General features: G+C 43.1%; 1 protein-coding gene across 2 annotated transcripts in view; it reads right to left on the reverse strand.

The window, feature by feature from the left end:
- The window catches only part of DRGX (dorsal root ganglia homeobox), a 352087-nt gene extending 350887 nt beyond the window's left edge, over positions 1-1200 (reverse strand). Inside the window, exons 1-2 of one of the 2 annotated variants that reach the window (XM_077454822.1) lie at positions 699-1200; positions 147-196 (exon numbers count right to left, since the gene is read on the reverse strand). In XM_077454822.1, the coding sequence (XP_077310948.1) occupies positions 147-180 (34 nt within the window). In that variant the 5' untranslated portion in view covers positions 181-196; positions 699-1200. The remainder of the gene's footprint in view (positions 1-146; positions 197-698) is intronic. The other variant, XM_077454821.1, reaches the window with a different exon arrangement.
- Between the last annotated feature and the right edge of the window lie 14946 nt (positions 1201-16146).

Genomic DNA, 16146 nt, shown 5'->3' on the forward strand with positions numbered 1-16146 from the left:
TAGGAAAGCCTTGGATTTGATTCGACGCTTCAATAAAAAAATTCGACCCTTCAATGAAAAAGTGTAACACCTATCCCAGAGTTTGGTGTTACGTTACGATGTTTTATATTAAAAGACCTGAGCAAAAGTTGAGAGCGTGTACTCACCTTCCAGTTGAGGGGGGCAATGGAAGTAAAACATTTCAAGAAATTCCCACCTAAACAACAAAACAATGTCAGAGTATTGGAACAAAGATAGATAGATAGATAGGTAGATAGATAGATAGATAGATAGATAGATAGATAGATAGATAGACTCTAATGCAAATTATGATAAGGCAGAACATAGCAAGGTGGGTCATATCTGATACCAATGTCAAAAACATTGTATATGAGCAATGCACATATCTTCATCTTCTGTAACCCTAAATATGTGAAATAAATTCCCATCTACTTTTACATATATATATATATATATATATATATATATATATATATACAAAGCACCTTGACGTGCATTGAAACCCAAATACTCTATGATGTTTTAAGAAAAAAATATTTGCTTCTATCACATTTAGTAAAATCCCATGAATATGATGCACAAACGAAATCAAAGAAACACTCGAAACACAGTTCAGTGTACACTAAACATAGTCTGTGCTACTGTAAGTCACTCTAGTAATAGTTAATTGTATGTCACCCCTTCAGGATGTTTCTTACCTGGATAAAGACGCTTGTCTTCCTGAAGTTCACTTTTTTTTCTCAAATCTTCAAAAGTGTCGATGGCAATATGCCTCAGTATCAGTTTAAATATATATATATATATTTTTTTTAAAGCTAGTACTTAAAAAAACTTAAAATATTTGGATTAATCCTAAATAATAGTTAAATCTGAAATGAATTTTGCAATCTGTAGGGAGGACAATGCTGCGATATATGGCTGGGCACTCGGACGAGGATGAATAGTGGAGAATAGTGGACCTTTGACAGCAGGAGATGAGACCAAAGGAAACAAGGAGAGAAGATACAGAGCTAGGTAGGAGCTGTCCGCCTCTCAGTGCTGAAGGTTGGACAGAGTCTCCGCTCGTGTGATAGGCCAGCTGTCTGCAGCTGGCTGATGCTTTCCTCGCCTTTCAGCACTTGCCTTTATAATCTCACGCATAATTGGCACTAATCGGATTATTTGCTGCGCTGCATACAGTCAGTAACATGGATAGGTCTGCTGGGTACCACTAATGAGTCACGAGGTGCAGTGCGTCACTGAGCAAACAGCAGTACTTTAAAAGCCTCGCTCTTCCTCTTCTCACAACAGAGCCGAGCCTAGATCCCGAGCGGCAGTCGCTAGTTGTTTCTGTTATCAGAAAAAAAAAAAAGGCTAGCTGTGGCTTTTTGGTATATAAATGTAAAATTGGCCCACGGGTTTCTCTGCTGTCTATTATGATTCTTTTCATCCAAAACAAATAAATGTTGAATTGAAGATGGGTCCCCTGGATTACAACCATAGGTGAAGGGCTCAAGAGTTGCTTCTCTCGGATTTCAGAGTTAAAGGTTTATTTGACTTCAGACGGCGTGACCCGAACCTTGTAGGTTGAGGTTAGCTGGTATGGTGTTCTTTATTACAACGTGGATGACTGAGAATCACACGGCTTGTTAATCTGACTGTACACAGCTTCCAAGGTAGAAAAGGAAGTCAAGTAATTGCAATGGTGAATGGGACGGTTCTTGCTTCCTGGATAAATGTAATTGAAGTTTTTCCCCCAGGTGTATGTGACATGGACTTGCTGCTCTCCAGTGGGTGTGCAGCCTTTCCTTTATCTCTGGCACAGATTGCTACAGATGCTCTAAGGATCCGAGCTGCTGGCTTTTAATTGGCAATCAACCCTGTAATTGTCAGCATGAAAGCCTTTTAGGGGCTGTGTGCGCAGAGCTGCGCTTTGCAAGCGGTAGTACAGACAAAGTTTGATTTTGTTCTCAGCATGGGGTAACTGGATTTATGATCTCTTTCCCCTGTAAATAATATGCAGCGGGACCCCAGCAATTACTTTTTAAAATGCATCAGAGACAGAGAAAGATGAAGGGAGGGAAGCGATGGAGAACGTCTCACAGCCTAGCGCAAACCCTAAAGTACCCAAGCCTGAAACATTCAAGTCAGAGGCTAGCGATTGGACCAGATCACATAAGCAGAAAAAAAAAAAAGTGAGGGGAAAAAAAACACAGCATAATGATACATAATTGGTTCTGTAATAGCATTACACAAGGATAATAGCCTGTTATGGCCCTCTGAACTATTAAGAGCTTCCCTGGCGCATTGCCTTGATGATATTAAAGGGGAACTCTAATGACATTTTGGTTATTAAATGCGTGTAATTAATTTATGCACCGCTGAAAATAAAGTTTGCCTGATGACCCACTCAAGATGCATCAGGAGATCTGAAGTCAGACAGCTGTTGATAGGATGCTGTTGTCTGCTTTGTGTCTAGACTTATTTTTGGGTCAGGCAAAAATAGAGTTAATATTTCATAAAGACTGTAATGCTCATTGTAAAAAGTGTTATGACACTGGGAGAAAAGGTGGTCTGAGGTTCTTATAATGTGATTTGTGATGTTGTTTTCCAGATCACATGCTATTCTTTTGGAGAAAAAAAAAGAAACAACTAAAATACACAAAAGAAGAGATTAAAATATTGTAGTGAGAATTTAAACATCAACATCAGCTAGGGTGTTTGCCCTCTCAAGCCAGTTCACTACAGCTCCCCCTTGTATTGTATCTGTTGTAATCAATGTGTTTATACAACAAACATTGCAGAAATAGATTACTTTCCACAGACCCCATCCATTAGCAGGAAGCCTTTCAGAAGCCACCAGGGACTATGCAGGCCTTTCCTTTTAAGTAAATGTAACCTACACCCAGGTGAAGTCCCTGGCAGATGATCTCCATCGGGGTTAAAAAAAGGAAGTGAGAAACAATTTATCTGTGAAAAAAGAAAATATATTACAGGTATTTGAAGGATGATTTCTCTATAAATGAAAAGAGGAGTTGTTTTATTTATTTTCAATCTCTTTATTCATTTTCATTATAAGAAATATATAAAAACTTTTCCATACATCAACATTTTATTTTTATTAAATCCCCCGGGTAACCCCCCTCCTCTCCCCCTCCCCTACCTCTCTCACCCCTCTCCTACTCCCTCTCAGCTCCCATTCCTCCCTGTCTACACTCTTTGTCCATTCCCATCAGCTCTACAAATCTCCTTGTGTGCTTAAATTCCTTCCACATTTTCCACTTATTATCAAATCCTTCCATTTCCTCATCTCCAGTATATCTTAGATATTCCATATTGTAAATATCATACATTTTTTTTTTTACACCAGCTTCTGATTGTGGGACTTTCCACTTCTTGCCACTGTTGTGGGATTAAACTTGTTGCTGCGTTCATTAGATGGGTTACCAGTGTCCTATTATATTGCTTTATTGACATTTCTACCCTGTGAAACAGACACCTCCATGTTCCTCTGGTACTTCTATATTAGTAATCTTTTTTATCCCTTGCAACACCTCTCTCCAGAATTTTTAAATTTTAGGACATGTCCACCATATGTGGGCCATGGTTCCCACAGCATTGCATCCCCACCAGAAAAACCTTGATGTCTCACCTCGGTATTTGTGTGCTATCGCTATTGTTATATACCAGAGTCAAATATATTTATAATTCATTTCAATGGTATTTCTGTCTATTGCTGCGCTGTGTACCATTTTAAATATCTTTTCCAAATGTAAATCTTCTTATTGCTTTCCCAATTCTCTTTCCTATTTTACTATAAATGGTGGTACCTCCGGCCCCTTAATTCCCACTAATATTTTTTATATCTGGGAGATCCCATTCCTCATAGTTGCTGCTGCACATAAGCGCTCAAACGGCAATAGGATCTCTCCGGATCCAATTGGTTGCGGCAACGTAGATACAAAATATTTCAGCTGTGTGTACCGCCATTCATCTATCACCATTAATTATTCTTTGTGTTTTAGTTCATGTAGTGTATATATTTCCCCTTTTTTCATTATCTTTTAATTGTGCATTTTCATTTTTTATCCATTTCTCAAACCACTCCCCTTTCCCTGGTGCAAAAAAAAAAAAAAAAGTTTCACTTAGTGGTATTAAAGGTGAGTTAAATTCCTATTTTTCCTGTATGTGTATGTGATTCTAGATTGCAAAAAACGTTCTCAGTTATTTGGTGTGTATTTTCACTTAATTCTCTAAATTTTGATGGTATCTATATAATCTTCCCCAGGGGTTCATTACTAAAAGTGTTTTCCAATTCCACCCATCTTTTTTCTTTTTTTCTTTCTTTGTTTTTTTGAGGAGTTGCTTTATAAACAATACATTTGGTGGAACTATTAGGGATACATTAATTTATTCAGCGATAGCAGCTTTACATTCCCCATTCTCCTATTTGCAGAATGCATACACATTTTGGTCATACCCTATGTAATATATATGAGTGATGCTTGTGGCAACTGGCAAGCTTGAAATATAGTATATGGGTTGGCATCTAGACCATCATTAGTGTTCAGGTTTGATAAATGTCAATAGTCAAACTATCCGGTGTGCTGGAAATTTTAAAATCTTTAAAAAAAAAAAAGTTTAGAGATTCTGATACCAGTGATAGAGGATTTCATACATGTTTTATATAGAGTACATGAGTACATATGAAAGGTTTATTGGAATCACTAAAATTCCTTCCAGTCTTCTTGTTTTTGTCCAAGAGAGTGTTTCCATTTAAAATGGCAATAAACCTAAAAGCAAACATTTATTATGTTGTAGCTTAGATGTGGTGGCTGCATTTGTTTTCTTTTGTTTTGTTTCAATAGTTTTTATTTGGTTTTAAAGTGGTTGTACACCCTTACAAACCACTTTGACTTACAGGTAAGCCTAGATTAAGGCTTACCTGTAGGTCCAAGAAATATCTCCTAAACCTGTATGGTTTAGGAGATATTTACCCGAAAACAGGCACTGCTGTCTACGGCGCATGCGCCGTAGACAGCGGCGCGCAGGCGCACTGAGCGCGGCATTCTCAACAACGGAGCTGCCGCGTGTGTTGGCTCCCATGCGCATGCACAGGAGTGACGTCATTGCGGCTTCGCCAAATGACAGCGGCAGAGCTGTGAGACCCCACCAAGAAGATGGATGCGGCGGACTACAGGGGACAGCGGCGACTTCGCTGGCTCCTGTGTCAGGTAAGAGACACATAATGGACTACTATGCGATGCATAGTAGTCCATTATGCTTTGCCTTTGCAGGGAATGAAAGAGGAAGTAAACTCATCAGGGTTTACTTCCTCTTTAACAAATAGTGAACACGCAAAAGTTACACCCACACAGCAGCTAGCATTGAAGAGTAAGATAACAAGAGTAATCTCACATGGAAGGCAAAAAAATTAGGTGATACATGATGAACAAAAGAAACAAGAGCTAATGTAACAACAATGAATAAGTGTTTTTGTGGGCCCATGAGGACCAAGGGGTCTCGGAGAGGCTCCCCAAAACTATGGGGTGTCTCCTGGGTTCTTCATAATCAAAAAGGTGGTCCAATATATAGCCTAGAGAGATCTAAAAGGGAATGGAAATCAGAAGAAAATTAGGCAGAAAGGTAACACTAGAGGGAAGGAGCTTGTTCACCAACCATATAGGGAGCTAGAAAAAAGAAAGAGGAGTCTAGGAGGGGGAGGGAGGCTAGAAGATTATAGATTGGGAGATGTGAGGGGGGGGGGGGGGGTAAGGGCTCGAGAGCATCAGGACTGTCCATCACAGGCAGCCCAAGCTGGCTGGGGGCAGGGCAGGAAAGGCATATGACAGCCATGGACCCCAAATTTTAAGAAACTTGGCATGCGAGTCGTTGCGGATGCTTGATATCTGTTCATTATGCATCAACACAGCCATGCAATCTCTCACCCCCTGAAAGGAAACAAATGTTTTTTTACAGGCTTGGGCTGACAGAAACAAATAGGAGGCGAGCTTCCGTTCATAGGCGAATAGGCCCGGAATTGGGCAGTGTAATAAGGCAAACTTTTGGTATGGGCAGATGAAACAACATAAATATGATGCCAGACCAGAAGCCAGTTAGTCTGGGACATTTTCACCATATATAAATGACATCACCCTGATGGCCACAACCTCGGAAGCAGCGATCACTGTAGGGTGGATTGGCATGGGAAATGCAGACAGGGACCCAATACCAACATAGGAGCACCTCATATGCCACCTCCAAGGTGGCTGTGTTAAATGAGAATTTGGCCACAGAAGACCACTGGCACCCTGTGATGTGGCTCTGAGCTTCGCTGAACACAGCTCTGTGAATATAAACAACACAGAGCTCTGTTTAGTGACAGTGGATCTCTCTGTTTGATCATTCCCTGCTAAGCAGGGAAAGAAAACATTCAAATCCCCAATAAAAGTAGCACACAGTAAACACATTTGTTAGGCACACATTTAACCCCTTAATTGCCCTAGATGTAAACCCCTTCCTGCCTAGTGTCATTAGTACAGTGCAATGCATATTATTAGCTCTGATCATTGTAATAATGTCACTGGTGTTGTCAGTGGCAGTTAATCCCTCCAGTGACAGGTTGTCCACCGCATTATCACAGTCCTTTTATAAGTCGCTGATCGCCACCATTACTAGTATGAAAAATAAATACATAAAAATTCCAGGCTAGATCCCATAGTTTACAGACACTATACCTTCCGCACAAACCAATCAATATACACTTATTGGGATTTATTTTTTTTAATAAAGGTTTTATTAAGCATAAGAAAAGTATAAGATAATGATAGTACAATAACATATTTGAATATGATATAGTATGTGATTACAAATCAAAACATGTATAAATGCACATTTAAACAAAATTATCTTGTTGAGAATTGACATATAAAGTCTTATTGTAGAAGCCTACCTATATAAACTGTATAGGTAGTAATTGTGGTCTACGTTTAAACAAAAATGAAAAAAAATATTTTAATCATAACATTATTTAATAAAAATAACATATATCTCCTATATGTCCTGAACATTCCAGATTTTGTTGAACCTGTCTGTTGTGTCATGGGCAATTGCCTTGAGTTCTTCCTTGTGGTAAAGGTCAGTTATAGAATGAAGCCACTCTGTAACTGATGGAGCATGTGTGCTAGGGATTAAAGCTTTTGCCGCTGTAAGTAGGTTTCTGGAAAGTGAGCATTTGTATTTTTTTATGGAGTGCTTGGAAATGTGTAAGACAGCAGGCTGCTGTAAAATTTATTGATGCATCTGTGATTTGTTTGATAATAGTACATATTTTTTGCCAGAAGGGTTGTATCAGGGCACAATCCCACCATATGTGTAGCAGGGACTACGGATGAGCTCAATGTTCAAGTTGAACATTGGGTGTTTGCCGAACAGCGAACATTTTTCAGGACAAATTCGAGCACTGTGGAATACCCCATAATGCACTGTGAGATCACAGTGCATTGCTGTATGATGCTTTGGCCAATCACAGTGCACTGTGAGAGCCATGATAGGGCAAAGGCAGAGTGCCTTTGGCCAATCATGGCTCAGGGGGACTATGTCCATGCCCCACACTATATAAGGCTGCTTCAATAATAACCGCATGCATATATATATATATATATATATATATATATATATATATATATATATATATACACACACACAGTCAGTCTAGTGTATATATATATATATATATATATATATATATATATACACACATATATATATATATATATTTTAGAGTTGGGAGTTGTTTAGCTCAATTGTAGTGCTTACCAGTGAGCGTAGTCCATGCCAATTGTGTAATTTAAGGGCTTTTTTGCCTACATTTATTAAACAAAAGAAATTTTGGTGGCACAATGGTGTAGTGGTTAGCACTCTCCCCAAGCAGTAAAAAGGGTCGCTGATTTGAATCCCAACCACGGCACTACCTGCCTGGAGTTTGTATGTTCTCCCTGTGCCTGCGTGGTTTTCCTCCCACACTCCAAAGACATGCTGGTAGGTTAATTGGCTTCTGTCCAAAAATTGGCCCTAGTATATGAATGGGGACATTGCATTGTTAGCTCCTTGAGGGTAGGGGATGATGTGAGTGTGCAATGTACAGGGACAATTGTAGACACTTACTCAGGTTGAACTGGATGGACTGGTGTCTTTATTCAACCTTACTATGAACAGTCCATCCAGAATTTTCATGCAAGGGTTTCAACTTCACAATAATAATCACAAATGGAAAATACCAAGCCTCCTGGCTTATACTGTACATACAGTCATGCAGATCAGGCCTTCCACTTCTGGCCTTTGTCTGCTTTCCACAGACTGTTCCCTTGTCAGTCCATATAGGTAACAGCCACTTGCTGCTCTGACCCTCAGGCTTGGGTCTCTGGCTTCTCCCAGTGCACACCTGCACTCTCTGGCTTCTCCCTTGCAAGCTTGGACTCCTCGGGAGGGTGGAGCCCAGAACCATGGTCAGGTGTCTAAAAATAGCTCAGCACTAGGGATTAGCCAAACACCCCCCCGGTTCAGTTTGCACCAGAACCTGCGAACAGACCGAAAATTTGTGTGAACTTTAGAACCCCATTAAAGTCTATGGGACTCAAAATTTCAAAATCAAAAGTGCTAATTTTAAAGGCTAATATGCAAGTTATCCTCCTAAAAAGGGTTTGGGGACTGGCTCCTGCCCCAGGGGACATGTATCAATGCAAAAAAAGTTTTAAAAACTGAAGTTTTTTTGGGAGCACTGATTTTAATGACGCTGGGTGTCTATAGTATGCCTGTGAAGTTGCATGTATTTCCCACGTTTAGAACAGTCCCTGCACAAAATTACATTTCTAACTGAAAAAAATCATTTAAAACTGCTTGCACTTTTAATGTAATGTCTGGTTCCGGCAATATGGATGAAAATCATTGAGAAAAATGGCATGGGTAGCCCCCCTGCCCATTACCAGCCCATTTGTGTCTTGTATGGATATTAGGGGGAACCCCATACCCAAATAAAAAGGAAAGGCTTCCGGTTCCGGCGCAGCATGAGGTAGCTGCGCCTCTCAATGGCTCCCACAGCAGTGACCCATATCGGCCTGTAAACTTGGCCTGAGCAGGTCCACGCACCAGCCAGCTGGTCCAAGGTGTCCCCCCCCCCTCAGTCTCCCAGACCTCATGGACTGATTTTTGGAGAAAACGGGTGCCCGCTCGTACGCGGCCACAGCGACACCTCCGGACCGGCTGCAAATTGAGCCCTTCCCAGAAAACATGGCGGGCACACAGACCACAGACATGGAGGTGAGCGGGGTCTCCTCTCCCCAACCCCACACCATCGCCCCATCCACCTCACCCACTGGGCCTGCATCTATGGCTCACCTGCTAGCTTTACCAGGGGACAGCCTTACGCCCCCGCTAGGAGACGATGGCCACACTAGCTGCATCACACACGTAGTTGCAGCCCTTTTATCCCCCATGATAGCGGCCTCAGTAGAAAAACCTGTTAATGCTGGGATGACACAAATTAAGGCACAATTAAGTGAACACACCACCAGACTGAACGAAGTAGAACACCACTTATCGGAGGTAGAAGATGAATTATATTAAGCCCAAGCCACAGAGCAGTCGCATGACAAAACAAATCAGTATATCTTCCAGAAATTGGACGATTTGGAAAACAGATCCAGACAGAGCAATCTGCAATTTGTTGGTGTTCCTGAATTGCTACCACTGGCGAATCTTGACGATTTCTGCTCTAAACGCATCCCAGAGGCCATGGGCCTACCAGACCCCTTCACAGTAGAGCGTGCACAGTGCATGGGGTCCTACAATGCAGACCGCAAGTCTCCCCATCCTATTATTGCCAAATATCTCAACTATGCTGACAAGGCCCTCATCCTCCAAAAATTCCGGCAATCTCCATCTCTTCAAATCGATGGTGTTAAAATCCTAATCTTTGCCGACTACTCCATTGAGGTCTCTAAAAAGAGGAAAGCTTTTCAACCAATTTGCTTGGAACTTTACAAGCAACAGGTCAAATTCACTCTGGCATTTCCGGCAATTATCTGTCTCAAGTCTCCAAAAGGGGAGCAACTATCTTTTCAGGACCCATCAGAAGTGGAATCCTTCCTCCGGTCTCTTCAAGCAGACTCGAACCCCATCGCACTGTCCAAGTCAGCCTCCAGCCTCCGATCTTTGGAACAGAGGAGCCCACGAAAGGATTCTCCCAAACACTTTCGGGCCTCCGCACTGGACCACCGTAACCGCAAATCCTTCCGCTGAAGGCCCTGCTGCCATCCTGAACCATTTGTGTAGTTATTTCAGGTTATATGACATGTTCTGTTTTCACTTATTATGGTGTTCTTCCCTCTCAGTCTGACTTTTCTTAATGGTACCCGTACGGGCTACCTCTGGCCTTCGGTCACTGATTAGGGCTTAGGGCCCTCTGCCTGCCTTTTACAGCCTTGTGTTTCCACTTTACAGTTTTATTTATCATGCCTTATGTTACTACTTATGTTACTGTCATGTTTTATGCTCTGTTTAATGCTGCATTTCTACATGGTCTCACTGTGTAACATCCCCCGCCCTTCGTTATGCCCCAGGTCATCCCTATGCCTCATCAGCCTTCCTGTGATGCTCTAGTTTCTTTATCTCAAGGTCCTGCATGGGGAGCTGAATTACACAGTGAACTCATGCGGAAAAAAGATACGTTTATCCAAATGTATGATTTACTTGATTTTCATATACATCTCTCACCATTTTCTACATAAAGGTTCTTCAGACACACCCTCTCTGCTAGCCTGCTGTTAAGCTATACTTATGCTGTCCTTCTTATACTTTTAGTGCTACAAACTCACTGCATATACACCCCACTCTCTTCTCCAATCTCAAAGTAATCTCATGGAATGTTAAGGGTCTTCGTTCTCCTCGCAGGTTTCCATTACATCAGAGGGGGCGGGGTCACCCATACGTCACTGGGGAATCCCGTCTTTTCCCTTGCATCAGAGGGGGGCAGGGTCAGGCTACCGGGATTCCAGCAGTGTCTCCGGTGGAGACAGGATGGATGCGCTGCACTGGAGGGAGAGATCACCCATCCCTGGATCAGATCCATCGCTGGATAGCAAGAGGGGATTACCACCGCTGGAATCTTTTTTTTTTTTTTTTCTTTTTTTTAATAAAGGACTTTTCCCAACAGTGTGTGTGTGTGTTTAACTTTTTTTTACACTTTCTTTGTGAAATGGTAGGGGTACTTTTGTACCCCCTTACCATTTCAAACAGGGGGGCCAGGATCTGGGGGTCCCCTTGTTAAAGGGGGCTTCCAGATTCTGATAAGCCCCCAGCCCGCAGACCCCCACAACCACTAGCCAGGGTTGTGGGGATGAGGCCCTTGTCCTCATCAACATGGGGACAAGGTGCTTTGGGGGGGGACCCCAAAGCATCCTCCCAATGTTGAGAGCCTGTGGCCTGGTACGGCTCAGGAGGGGGGGGCGTTCTCTCGTCCCCCCTCTTTTCCTGCAGCCATGTTGCGTGCTCGGATAAAGGGTCTGGTATGGATTTTTGGGGGAAACTCCACGCCATTAAAAAAATTGGCGTGTTGTTCACCCTTAAAATCCATACCAGACCTGAAGGGTCTGGTATAGATATTTGGGGGGAACCCCACGTCATTTAAAAAAAAAATCTGATGCAGGGTTCCCCTTAATATGCATACCAGACCTGAAGGGCCTGGTAATTGAATTTGGGGGAACCCCACGCTTTTTTTTTTATCAATGACTTTCAATGACTGTCATCTGTATTACAGGGTGCCGACAATTCTAAGTCTAAGCATGGGAAACATGCGCCCCTTTGCAGGCATACTATAAATACCCCCCAGGTACTAAATTTAAAGGAACATTACACTTTTATTGTTTCACTTTAAGCATTATTAAAATCACTGCTCCCGAAAAAAACGTCAGTTTTGAAAACTTTTTTTTGCATTGATACATGTCCCCTGGGGCAGGACCCAGGTCCCCAAACACTTTTTAGGACAATAATTTGCATATTAGCCTTTAAAATTAGCACTTTTAATTTTGAACATTCAAGTCCCATAGACTTTTTTTTTTTTTTTTCTCATAAACATTTTATTGAAATTAAAGCGGAGGTCCACCCTAAAATGGACCTCCGCTCATCGGAATCCCCCCCCCCTCCGGCGCCACAATCGGCACCTTTCAGGGGGGAGGGGGGTGCAGTTACCTGGATAATCCAGGTAACTGCACCCACTTCCGGGCTAGCGCTCTGCGGAACGAGCGTAGGTTACGCCCCCGTTCCGCAAGCGCCCGCCCCCTTCAGCAAGTGCCCCGCTGCCTGCTGGGAAACACACAGCTCCCAGAGGCAGCGGGGACCGTCCGGATTGCGCCGCGCGGCTCGCGCATGCGCAGTAGGGAACCGGGAAATGAAGCCGAAAGGCTCCATTTCCTGATTCCCATACCCAAGATGGCGGCGGGACCCGGCAGCCGAGCGAGCGATCGGCTTCGGGTGCCGACATCGTGGGCGCGCTGGACAGGTAAGTGTCACTATTTAAAAGTCAGCAGCTGCAGTATTTGTAGCTGCTGGCTTTTAAAAAAAAAAAAAAAAAACGCGGAGTCCCGGTGGACTCCCGCTTTAAGGAGAAATACACAAAAAGAACAAACACTGCCAATGGTTTTTTCCATATAAACAAATTAGCAACTATTCTGGGTCGCGCCCATGACTCATGTATACATCGACAAAAGTAGAACACATACAATATGTCTAAAGGGAAGGATATAGTGAATTCAGCTTCAAGCTTGGGCCTCAGGCCCGAGAACCTCTGACGACCCAATCCTAGTCAGGTTCTGAGGTGAACACTAACCACTTCATAAACTAAAGTAGTTAACCTCCCTGGCGGTACGATTATTTCGGATTTTAGGTGCTAAAAGCGGTACCATTATTTTGCATGAAAATTTGGCGTTTTATATTGTAGTCCTGCAGTTCTTAGGAATAACTCTCTTAAATCTGTCCAAACCAGAGTCTAGCAGACATCCCGGGTATGATAAAGTTTGAAAAATTAAATCATAAATTATAATATAATAAATAATTATAAATAATTGTACCAAATAATAATATAACAATAATAAAAATTATTCAATAATGTAATCAAATCAAAAACACTGAAATTTGCTCAGTTGCAGAATTGTCACTGTCATTACTTTTCAGTATTTGATGACGGATCTCCCCACAAATCGCTATCGCTCAATTCTGCGAGTGATTCTAATTTATTATCGCTGTTTTCTAGCTGGTCTAAAATCATTTTTGATGTACAGTGACAGTTTTGGTTGCTATGGGCAATCTCCAGTTTCCAGGCATAAAGAACAGTTTTTATTATATAAAACTGCATGCAGGACACTGGGCAGACCACTAGGGACAACGGGGATGTGAAATATTTACATACAGCAATGTAATCTGTAAGATTACATTATACTGTATGTTTACTGTTTGTTTCACTTTTTGAATTTGGCGCCGATCTCCGTGCCCGTGCGTCGCAACGCTCGCAGGGCACGGAGATCGGCGATGTAATGCATCGAGCGAGACACGGCTCGCTCGTACAGCGGGGAGACAACGCTGGATCCGAGGGAGAAGGTAAGTAAACCTCCTCCTGGATCCAGCGATGCAGTCCCGAGTCTGGCTCGGGGATACCGCTTTTGGTATGAAAAATCCACCCCGAGTCAGACTCGGGAATACCGTCAAGGGGGTTAAAGGGAGAGAAGAAGACATAGAAGAAAGAGGGGGGTGGGGGGAAGGGGGGGAAGGATATATTAAGATGCATAAAGATACACGGGTGGAAAGACATCCAGGATGAGATTTTCAAAGAAGGGATGAAAGAAAAAGAGGGAGGGAGGGGGTGAGAACTTCACCAGCTGCCCTCCCCTAAGCTCACAATTGACAGCCGTCTCACAGTACAATGGTAAACTGGGGTTCGCTTTCATCCAGCAAGGCTCCTTACGAGGTCAACCTACTGCTGGAGGTGGACAATTCCATGGTATTTTGATACATCTGAGAGGCCTTAAAGGATAACCAGTCGCCCCAGATTGCAGCATACAAGGCAGTCTTATCAAGGGAAGTATGAATCAGCTCCTCCATTTCCGCCATTCTATTGATGCGATGAAACCATTCAGTTAAGGTCGGCACAGAAGCCGCTCGCCAATGGATCGGTACACACATTCTAGCCGCATTGATCATATGTAACGCAAGCGATCTGTGATATTTTTTTTGGGGAATCTCAGACAGGTGTAGAAGATATTGCGCGGGAGAAAAATCTAAAGGAAAGGTAGACACTCTCGTCACCACCTCATGAACGCTACGCCCTTCGTTATGCCCCAGGTCATCCCTATGCCTCATCAGCCTTCCTGTGATGCTCTAGTTTCTTTATCTCAAGGTCCTGCATGGGGAGCTGAATTACACAGTGAACTCATGCGGAAAAAAGATACGTTTATCCAAATGTATGATTTACTTGATTTTCATATACATCTCTCACCATTTTCTACATAAAGGTTCTTCAGACACACCCTCTCTGCTAGCCTGCTGTTAAGCTATACTTATGCTGTCCTTCTTATACTTTTAGTGCTACAAACTCACTGCATATACACCCCACTCTCTTCTCCAATCTCAAAGTAATCTCATGGAATGTTAAGGGTCTTCGTTCTCCTCGCAGGTTTCCATTACATCAGAGGGGGCGGGGTCACCCATACGTCACTGGGGAATCCCGTCTTTTCCCTTGCATCAGAGGGGGGCAGGGTCAGGCTACCGGGATTCCAGCAGTGTCTCCGGTGGAGACAGGATGGATGCGCTGCACTGGAGGGAGAGATCACCCATCCCTGGATCAGATCCATCGCTGGATAGCAAGAGGGGATTACCACCGCTGGAATCTTTTTTTTTTTTTTTTCTTTTTTTTAATAAAGGACTTTTCCCAACAGTGTGTGTGTGTGTTTAACTTTTTTTTACACTTTCTTTGTGAAATGGTAGGGGTACTTTTGTACCCCCTTACCATTTCAAACAGGGGGGCCAGGATCTGGGGGTCCCCTTGTTAAAGGGGGCTTCCAGATTCTGATAAGCCCCCAGCCCGCAGACCCCCACAACCACTAGCCAGGGTTGTGGGGATGAGGCCCTTGTCCTCATCAACATGGGGACAAGGTGCTTTGGGGGGGACCCCAAAGCATCCTCCCAATGTTGAGAGCCTGTGGCCTGGTACGGCTCAGGAGGGGGGGGCGTTCTCTCGTCCCCCCTCTTTTCCTGCAGCCATGTTGCGTGCTCGGATAAAGGGTCTGGTATGGATTTTTGGGGGAAACTCCACGCCATTAAAAAAAAAAAAATTGGCGTGTTGTTCACCCTTAAAATCCATACCAGACCTGAAGGGTCTGGTATAGATATTTGGGGGGAACCCCACGTCATTTAAAAAAAAAATCTGATGCAGGGTTCCCCTTAATATGCATACCAGACCTGAAGGGCCTGGTAATTGAATTTGGGGGAACCCCACGCTTTTTTTTTTATCAATGACTTTCAATGACTGTCATCTGTATTACAGGGTGCCGACAATTCTAAGTCTAAGCATGGGAAACATGCGCCCCTTTGCAGGCATACTATAAATACCCCCCAGGTACTAAATTTAAAGGAACATTACACTTTTATTGTTTCACTTTAAGCATTATTAAAATCACTGCTCCCGAAAAAAACGTCAGTTTTGAAAACTTTTTTTTGCATTGATACATGTCCCCTGGGGCAGGACCCAGGTCCCCAAACACTTTTTAGGACAATAATTTGCATATTAGCCTTTAAAATTAGCACTTTTAATTTTGAACATTCAAGTCCCATAGACTTTTTTTTTTTTTTTTCTCATAAACATTTTATTGAAATTAAAGCGGAGGTCCACCCTAAAATGGACCTCCGCTCATCGGAATCCCCCCCCCTCCGGCGCCACAATCGGCACCTTTCAGGGGGGAGGGGGGTGCAGTTACCTGGATAATCCAGGTAACTGCACCCACTTCCGGGCTAGCGCTCTGCGGAACGAGCGTAGGTTACGCCCCCGTTCCGCAAGCGCCCGCCCCCTTCAGCAAGTGCCCCGCTGCCTGCTGGGAAACACACAGCTCCCAGAGGCAGCGG

This window comes from Lithobates pipiens, unplaced genomic scaffold (genome assembly GCF_037356315.1).
Source record: "Lithobates pipiens isolate NorthernLeopardFrog02 unplaced genomic scaffold, aLitPip1_a1.2 Scaffold_25, whole genome shotgun sequence".
Taxonomy (NCBI): domain Eukaryota; kingdom Metazoa; phylum Chordata; class Amphibia; order Anura; family Ranidae; genus Lithobates; species Lithobates pipiens.